Genomic DNA, 9,423 nt, shown 5'->3' with positions numbered 1-9,423 from the left:
ACATCTGTCCCAGATCCCAAATCTTCACAGCTTTCAACAATCTTATCAGCTACTACAGTATTAGCTTTTGATGGTTGCGCTTCAAGAACTTCTCTTTCACTGCTTTCTTCAGCAGGCTTGAAAATATATGCTCTTTCAATCTGCCCAGATACCAATTTTTATCATACAAACTAATGGTTGTCATGTGAATAAAATTAAGCCTATGACATATGAATAAGCCTCTATGTGTTGTGAAAATCTAAGGCAAGGACAGTAGTTTACTGAGAATTGAGAAAAAGAGCAGAGATTTGGGAGATACTTCAATTTCGGTCTTCCCATCATATTTTCCATCAGTAGTAGATGAAATACGGTGCAACTTCTTGTTCAGATTTTGCCAATTTGTCTCGTCCATAGTATCCTGTTACATAGTATCCAATTCAAGTATAATGGATAGCTTCAAGTGACTAATATCGCAGCAGCAAACAAGTTTACCTTTGCGCAAATGATGTATACATTGACTGCACTTGTCTGACCTCGCCTATGTGCTCTATCCTCTGCCTTCAAAATGTAATCAATTGATTATGCATCTAGCAGCCTTACCGTGTTTGCAGAATAGGTTTAGGAACGAGAAAACAAGAAGTTAAGAGTACAAAAAGAGCAGTACATCAAAAATACCTGAAGCAACAGTGACGGTGTTTTAGGCAATTCAACGAACACAACATTTTGTGCTGCTGAAAAATCAAGTCCAACTCCCCCAGCTTCTACGCCAATAATTGCAACTTTTACCTGGAGTGAGAGCCATAGCATAGTCAAATACCACACATCCTCGCAAGCACAATCAATTCAAGAGTTAATAAACATATAGGACATATTGTGCATACCTCACTAGAAAACTGAAATGACTGTACAGCCAATTGTCTATCTCTTGGCAATGTCATCCCATCAATGCGGACGAAACCAATCCCTTTATCACATATAAATTCCTGAAAATCAATAATCACAAGTGAAATTTTAACAGAAAACTACTAGCTCATAATATGTTACATGAGCTGCATCGTTATTATAACAAGTTTAACTAGCAGACAGATATACAGTTTTGAAATTTTCAAAGATTTAATGATGAGATTGAAGCATACTAACCTGAATTCCATCCAGAACCTTGTGGTGATGTGCAAAAATGACCATTTTAGTTGAACTTGTGTCTCCATCAATTTCTTCTGGGGTATAATCCAATCTTGATAGAAGTGGATGTAGGGATAACCATTCACGAAAGGCAGAAAGCTTTGCAATGCCAAGTTGTTGATAGGAAAGTTTCCCACATAGTTGATTCTCTTTGTCAGCTAAAGCACAACAAAAGGATAAAATGAAAAAGAGTGCAAATATATGCAAAAAAAATTATATCTTGACACCTATGGAAAGAATTTAGTCAAAACATACTCTCAGGGCCTTCAGAGTTCTCTGCGTCTACATGTCCAGCTTCATTTGATCCACGAGCATTTTGATCTATACTTAAAAAGGCAGCATGTGTTAAAACATTGTATGGACCACAGTGATTCAGTAGATCAAAATGTCTTGAATACTAATGATAAAAAACAACTCAACATAATTACTAGGTTGGTATAAAACACGCCACATACGCTTAGGTTCATGTGAGTTCTCTGTGGTTTCTGCTATAGCACCATCTTTTTGTTTATTAGCCTCGCTGACAATAGACATTGCTAAAGCTATATCGGACTTCTTTAGAAGTATGGTTACGATTTGCCTACGTTTTGGGGGTAACTGTGTTAGCACATGCTGCTTCAGTCTTCTTATCTGTAACAAATAAAAAGGGATTTCATATTACATAGGTCTCCACCACCTCACAACACAATACAAGAAACTTAAATTAGCATAACATATCAGTGATATCATTGCCTGTTCTTCTCATTTTTTCACAAACTTTCACGAACAGCACAGACAATAAACACATAGTTAAACTGAACTGTGAAGTTGGAACATGAAATACTTTAACGAGGATTTACCATCACTGTTTGGTTTAGCAGTATGTTTAGTTCCAGTAAGCGAGTACCCTTTGAAAAATCCTGCAATGTCGAACCAGAAGATTTATTACCATCTCGCAACATTAACAAAATAAAACCTAAGATAAGGGAACCGCAGTTCATATTAGTAAGAAAGCGACTGAAGAAATAAAATGAAGTATGATCGCAACATCCTCTATGGGTAACCACTTATCATGCAATAGGAGTATTCTGCAGTTATAATATAGAATCATGATGTCACAACAGGCTATCATAAGTCCATATTTACCTGGAAAATTTTCCCTTGGATACCTCTGACAAGCCCAACTTCACAATAGGTTTTCGCAAACTCATACTTGTCCTTTCCCAGCAAACCAGGCCTGGTGACAGAATCAGTGTTAGAAAAGGGAAGTAGTGCAAATCCAAAAGTTTATGTCGAAGTTTGAAGAAGACTTGCCATAGCATATTTATCTGATGGAAGATGTCAAAGGGCCTGTGGTCACCTAGGAAACAAATTTACGGATAAATTACAAATTCGACATAAACAGAAGATACTGATTTGACACAGAGTTAAATTTCCACAACCTCGATAAAGAAGGAGTTCCTGATAACAGAACTATGTGCTTAACCTTTTCAGCAACATCAAGGACTGTCTTTATCTGCAAAGCATAACCGAAAGTGTTATGAACTTCACTCAGATATAAAGATGTTCTTTAAAGTTTAGAGAAAGTGTCACTGAATCATCTCTGTGTTAATCAAAGGTAATTAAAAACAACTAGAAAATCATAGAAAAAAGGACACAGGAAGGCATGCTTAAAAATGACATTAGTGATGAACAAGAGGTCTTAGATACCTCAGGTGTATCTGACTTCTTTTTCGAGCATCGTAGATGATGAGATTCATCTACTATTAAGAGGGCCCACTCTCGCTCAAGCATGGTCGTCCGAAGATGCTGAAGCATCTTGTATGAGATAACCACAACTTTTGGCCATCTTGGTAAATAGGCAGGATTATTTTGATGACCAAAAACTGAAACCAAAAAGTTTCATCAAACACAACTCTAAAAACTGAATCAAGCTTTCACTATAGAGCTCCGGTGGAGAAAAATAGAATTAGAGACAGAGAATGCTATATAGCAGTTCAGAAGAGACTTTTACCGAGATGTACGTCAGAAGGCAAACAAAATGGCAACCAACGTTCCAATTCTTCTGCCCACGAGAAACGCAAAACAGCTGGACAGACAACAAGTATGGAACCCTCATTTATGAAGCAACCAGCAATGGCAATGGCCTGACACAAAGATTAATCACTCAGATTAACTACTTCACCAAACTTACTAAAAAGCTTCAAAATTTCCTCACAAATACCAAATACATCACCTGAAGCGTCTTTCCAAGCCCCATTTCATCAGCTATAAGACACCTGCCACCTCTCCGTAAACCAAATCTCAGACCATCAAGTTGGAAAGGCAAAAGAGCATTCACCAATTTCCTCGGCAGGGTTTCAATCAGTTCTTCAACCTTCTCCTCCGAAAAATGTTCAGGTATACAAGGTTGCCATTTCCCAGAGAAGCATGACTGAGAAAGTTTCTCAACAACAGCCAACGTCTTCCAAGGTATAACTTCAACTTCAACTCTCTTAGACCTTTTAAGACATCCAGAGACCATACTGTAGTCTCTCATCTTATAAATCTCAGCTTTTCCTCCATCTTGATTTTGAGTGTAGTGTGAAGGAATCGCCTGAAAGTAAAAATCAATTCGAATATCAAAAACCCTAAAAATCGGAGACTTAAAAAATTTCCACTTTAACAAAATCAAAGCTTTGTTGAAGAACTTACATCAGATAGAATCTCTCGCAATTGACGAAGACACTCTTGCTCTTCAGGGCAACGAAACCCTTGCAATTGAAACGGCGTCACCGAAAACGAATCAGGGGAACAGATCTCAAGCCTGACCCGGAACTTTTCCGGAACACTTGTACCCGATTCGTAGTTCCGATTCCGTTCTTGAAATCGAACATCGTTACCGTCATCGAGCTTTCGACATTTAGCTAACCTGAAATCTTGTTGTCGCTGTGAGTTTCCTGAAGAATCAAACGACGGCTTACGTTTCTCCCCAAACAACACTAATCGATTCGCTTCGTCTCTTTGCCTTTGCTCTTCTGAAACCTCCATTGATTAAAATCTGAGAGACTTGAGTTGTGTCCTCCTGCTCTGTGGTAAAGTGAAGAGCGAGAGAGAGAGAGAGAAGGCGTTTGAATTTTGAAACGTACGAGAGAGCATTGAACAAGAGATGAGCGGGTACGAAGAAATCACACGTGTCAAACTCCACACGCGTGAATTAGATTTAAATCCGGTTCGGTACAATAACAGAATAAACCAATCAAACCGGATTCCAATCTTACAACAGATGTTCCCGTAGACCAAATTTCTTATTGGAAAATATATATGATTTCTTTGAAAATTTTACATTACAAGATTCATGAACCAAAGAAAAAGAACCATCTGTATCACAAATTCACAACTTTTATCCGTTTTTAACTCAAAATAGTATTGAATTTTTAAAGCTCAAGGGGACTACTAGCCTTCAACAGCTTGTGGAGAAGATGTGGGTTTGCTCTGAGTCTTCTTCTTCTGAGATGTTCTATTGTTATCTTGAAGAGAGATTACCGTTTCAAAAGCACCAACAAGTGCTTTGACCTTACTCTTCCTCACTTCTTCAAGCTTATTCACAGTCTCTTCAATCACATTATTGAAAAGTGTTTGCAACTTCTTCTTCACTTCCACTTTTCTATGCCTCAATACAACCTTCTCTCGTTTACCTTCACCGTTAATCTTCCCAATACCTTCTCTTCTGTCTTTCAGGTTCTTCTTCTTCTTGTTCACGTCACTTCTGAGCTTTGGTTCTTGAACAACTCTCTTTTTGAACTTGATCGATGTAGCAGTGGAATCTTCTGTTTTCGGTTCAATAACTTTCCCTTTCTTGAAACTCGTCAGCTGCTTCGTTGCAGTAGGAGGTGGAGGAGTAACCTTTAAACCAGTCCTCTTTGGCCTAATAATCTTGCTTTCGGTTTTCAGATTAGTAGCAAGATTTTCAGAACCAGTTTCTTTCTTCACAGACAATCCAGTCTTGGACATGGAAGTAGTCTGCCTTATTGGCCTAGGATCTGATCTCGTGACCGGTGGTTTCTTAAACTCCTCCGAGGAGGGTGACAAAGACGGTGATAAGCTAAGACTTTTCTTTCCGCTGCTTCTTAAGAACTTCTTCTCAGAAGATTGCTGAGTTTCATTCTTAACACTAGTGATGCTCTTCTTCTTCCTCTTCTCAATACTAGATTCAACAACATACAATGTTTTCTCCAGTGCATCATCAGATCTAACTGGTTCATCAATCTTCATCTTCTCTTTGTTCTTCAGATTCTTCAAAATATCTTCTTTAGAATTCTTGATCACGCTGATCTTTGAAACCTTCTTAACATCAGGATTTGTCTTCTTCACTACATCATCACATACAACCGGTTCATCAATCTTCTCTTTTTTCTTCATATTCTTCAAAAGATCCTCTTTCGAACTCTTTACATCAAGATTTGTCTTCTCCAATGAATCATCGCATCTGTCCAGTTCATCAATTTCCGTCTTCTCTTTGTTCTTCAAGCTCTTCGAAAGATCCACTTTAGAACTCTTGTTCTCGCTGATCTTTGAAACCTTCTTAACATCAAGATTAGTAGTCTTCTTGACCATTCTTACAACAGCTGAGACACTCGGACTAGTACTGTTGGTTTCACTCTTCTTAACGCGTAAACCATCACAAGATTTGGCAACCTCACTAGAAGCTTCTTTCTTTACAACCCGCAATGGTGACTTGTCCGGTTTAGAAACATTTCCCAACGACTTCCTAAAAGTCTCACCTTTCACCAAATCTCCGCTTTCAACATTCTTTTTCTTAACCAACTTCCTTGGCTTGATAACCAAATCCTCCTCACGCCTCTTCCCATGTTTACAAAGATCATGAGTCGAACTCGTTTGGTTCCCACTCCCACGGTAACGGGTTTGAACCTGAGGTTTGGCAGCTGGTTTATCAAGAGCTCCAGTCGAATACCGTCTCAAATTCACATTATGATTGGTCTCTGCAGCTGGAAGCAGAACATGATCATCTCCTTGAACTTGCTCGTCCATAACAAGAGGGGTAGTATCCAAAGAGAACTCCATGGGGTTTGCATCATCCAAACAACACTTGTCATCAACTTGTGAAATATTCTCCTCAGACATTGCAAGTTATTATTACAACAAACTGCAGAGAAGAACACAATGTACAGATCATCAAAATCATTTAAACAATATTGATTTGATCCTAAACTGTCTTTCTCTGATTTGGAAGCACGTTGAACGTATGAAAGAATTAAAAGTCTACCAAAAAAAATTGAATCTTTGGTTCCACCATCAATAAATAAGCAATCACATCAACACCCAACAAGAACAACAAAAAAATCGAACTTTAATCATGACTCAAATTAAATAACTAAACCGATGAACATAAATAAACCAAAAAAAAAAAAAAAGGCAGATTTGGTTTATGATCTCAAAGTTATGATCAAGAATGAAGTAACAATACAGTACACAGTAACATAATAGTTTAAAGAAATTACAAAGAAGAACTGTGATGAAAATGTGAGAGATACAAATATAGAAAGATGTTACCTTTTTGAAGATCAACCAACTCTTTTGAAAACTGAGGAGTGATTTCAAGAGACTTTCAGAAGAAAATAAAAATGAGAGAGAGAGAGAGAAAGTTAGATTTGATTTTCAGAAGGTAAAAAAAATGAAAGAGGTCAACAAATGTTTAATTGAGGGAAAGAGAGGGAAGGAGAGACGAGAATCTTTTTGACATTTTTTTTTCTTTTTCTTAAAAGTTTGAGTCTTACGACAAATATCCTCTGTATAATAAAACGGAAATACACAACTTTTTTTTTTTAAACTATATAATTTTGATAAATTGGTTACAAAATAGGTTATACAATAAATATAGATTAGTTACAAAAAACGTTATAGATTAATTGGTCAATCTGTGGGGCTAATATGAATACACTTAAGAATATCCCAAAGAATTTTCTTAAAGAGAAAATTCCAATGATTTATACAATTTCCTAAATAAAATATTTAATATTCCATGTATTGTTACAAAATATATACTGTTAGACATAAAAATATATTCTTAGACGTAAAAAAGAATAAAATATTGGCAATTTAACACACTTAATCGTGATTTTCGAGATCTTATTGTGCAACTAAAAATAAAATCTTACCTAAGCACGAGTCATATTAAAAAAAATTCACCAAACATGTTCAAAAATTAAAATAAAAACAAACAACAAACATAACCATTTCTCATACATAAAATTACAAAATTAACAATATAAAACTTACAAAATAGGTATTTTTTTCAAGTCATCATATTTAGCATATGATTTTATTGCATAATGTTTTATCCTAAAATATTTTTAAAAATAATCATATAAATTATATTTTATTTTAAAATTATAATATAAATAAAAAGAATTTCAACTCGTGCTCTAGCACGAGACCTAATCTAGTTAATATAAGATTTTGTAATTAATCAAAGTGAAATAACACATTAATATTATTCATACATGTTTAAAGATTTATGAAGGAAGCGAACTGAATTAAATCAAGTATGAATGCTAACAAAACAAACAATTTTGAAGTTATTAAAACTCAAAATACGTAGTCCATATATTAATGTGTCAGTTTATGATAATAAGTGTATTAAAGCATTATTGACGGACGGACGGACGGACGGAGGGATCGGGAGAGATGGGGGAAACAAGTCGTCTTTTTGTATTTTTCTAAAGAATGATGCTTTCCGCGATGGACCGACTTTGGATTCTTTTGATTTATATATATTTGTTGAACAAAAAAAGATAAGATCTAGATAGATGCTGCTCGCTCCCAACAAAAAAAAAAGAACAGAGATGCTCTCAAATAATTTCTAATAATTCGTGCCATATATATATGATTCATATAAATATATGTTTTGTAAGCATATAATTTTACAACGAAAACTAACACACATCTTTTTCTTTTAACATGGAACAAATAGCATAACGCACCACTATTATGTGCGGTAATTCTTCTCCTAAGCAATTAACAACTACTCCGTAAAAGAAAAGTTGTACTGCCGTAAGAAAATGTGATTAAATGTGATTTACCTATGCAGCCCATAGCAAACAAACACCATCAGTCACCGTCATTCAAATCTTAATATTATCAAAAATGCATTTTCAAAAGCCCAAATTCGACCAAGCCTAGGCCTTTATGACATAAGGCCCCAAATTTCAATTTATACCTTGCTGATTCTAGAACATGTGACAAAAATGAAAATGTATATTTTGTGGTCATCCTATATAGAAAAGTAGCTCACCAAACAATTCCAAAAATACCATTCGATATTGCGTGGCCCTTAAAGCAAAAAGAAAAAAGGGTAGAAAGAATTTTAGTATGATTTTATATATATATATATATATATATATGTAAATACAAAAATTGGATATAATTATAAACATTGAAAGCTTATTAATATACTAATACCTACAAAAAAACTTAGAGAGGTTAGTAACTAGTAACTAATATAAAGTCGGTTGGTCAATTCATAACTGATAACCACTAAAAATGATTAACACTTACTCTGAAACTTGAAAGTGAAATATCTAATTTTACATCTCTTGATTTGATTTAATTTAGATATAATATAATATGATAGTGATACTATTATCATAGAGAAAAGGGAAAGGGATAGATCTGTTTACAGGCTGGTTGCTTCTGAGATAAGCATGACACATGGCAATACTGACTCAGAAGAGTGACAGATGCACCGACTCGAACCACCTTCCACAGTTGTTCCCTTTACCAAATTGTTCTCTTTCTGTCTTTCTTTCTGACGCCAATTTTATTTACTACTTATTTCTTTAATTGTGTTATTTTATAATCTGGATTTGCCTTTTTTAGTATAAGCAAATAGATAATATTCCTTTTAAGATCTAATCTTGTTTAGTAATGTTCCCTGGATATTATTGGTTTATGCAACTTGTGCTTGGATTTTTTTTTTAAAGTAGAACAGTTGAAAGTGACTATGTTTAGTAGATTTTGAATTTATTTGAAAAGTCATATGAGGTGAAAACGAAACATGTACACAATGAAAATGACTTGTTTTGTAGATTGTTTATTTATAATCATAGTTATATTGGTAACATATTTATCGTTTTTTTTTAGATAACATACAACATAACATAGTAAATCGATTATAATTAACCAAATAATTTATTATTTATTCAGTTAAGTGATAGGGTAATAAACTTTAACTTTAGAAAAATATACTTAAAAAAAATCACTACAGTCGTAAGGAAAAAAAAA

The 9,423-nt window shown here is 34.8% G+C and overlaps 2 protein-coding genes across 2 annotated transcripts in view; both read right to left on the bottom strand.

Moving 5' to 3' along the window:
- Positions 1-4,241, bottom strand: part of LOC104709887 (DNA annealing helicase and endonuclease ZRANB3-like) — a 9,947-nt gene extending 5,706 nt beyond the window's left edge. Inside the window, exons 1-16 of the mRNA XM_010426428.2 lie at positions 3,835-4,241; positions 3,377-3,736; positions 3,155-3,287; positions 2,851-3,026; positions 2,583-2,656; positions 2,455-2,490; positions 2,287-2,377; positions 2,001-2,060; positions 1,617-1,791; positions 1,417-1,482; positions 1,120-1,319; positions 861-962; positions 655-765; positions 472-537; positions 299-397; positions 3-140 (exon numbers count right to left, since the gene is read on the bottom strand). Coding sequence (XP_010424730.1) covers positions 3-140; positions 299-397; positions 472-537; positions 655-765; positions 861-962; positions 1,120-1,319; positions 1,417-1,482; positions 1,617-1,791; positions 2,001-2,060; positions 2,287-2,377; positions 2,455-2,490; positions 2,583-2,656; positions 2,851-3,026; positions 3,155-3,287; positions 3,377-3,736; positions 3,835-4,170 — 2,223 coding nt within the window. The 5' untranslated portion in view covers positions 4,171-4,241. The remainder of the gene's footprint in view (positions 1-2; positions 141-298; positions 398-471; positions 538-654; positions 766-860; positions 963-1,119; positions 1,320-1,416; positions 1,483-1,616; positions 1,792-2,000; positions 2,061-2,286; positions 2,378-2,454; positions 2,491-2,582; positions 2,657-2,850; positions 3,027-3,154; positions 3,288-3,376; positions 3,737-3,834) is intronic.
- On the bottom strand, positions 4,415-6,855 carry LOC104708319 (B3 domain-containing protein Os02g0598200-like). Its single transcript, XM_010424867.1, has 2 exons — positions 6,694-6,855; positions 4,415-6,286 (listed from the first exon to the last, which is right to left on the bottom strand). Exon 2 carries the CDS (start codon positions 6,262-6,264, stop codon positions 4,576-4,578), a length of 1,689 nt encoding a protein of 562 aa, XP_010423169.1. The 5' UTR covers positions 6,265-6,286; positions 6,694-6,855; the 3' UTR covers positions 4,415-4,575.

This window comes from Camelina sativa, chromosome 8 (genome assembly GCF_000633955.1).
Source record: "Camelina sativa cultivar DH55 chromosome 8, Cs, whole genome shotgun sequence".
In the NCBI taxonomy this organism is placed as follows: domain Eukaryota; kingdom Viridiplantae; phylum Streptophyta; class Magnoliopsida; order Brassicales; family Brassicaceae; genus Camelina; species Camelina sativa.
This window is presented reverse-complemented; position numbering and strand designations above follow the sequence as displayed.

Bases quoted from the DNA above. Each gene is read 5' to 3' on its own strand.
- LOC104708319 (XM_010424867.1), bottom strand. From the start codon at position 6,264: ATGTCTGAGGAGAATATTTCACAAGTTGATGACAAGTGTTGTTTGGAT.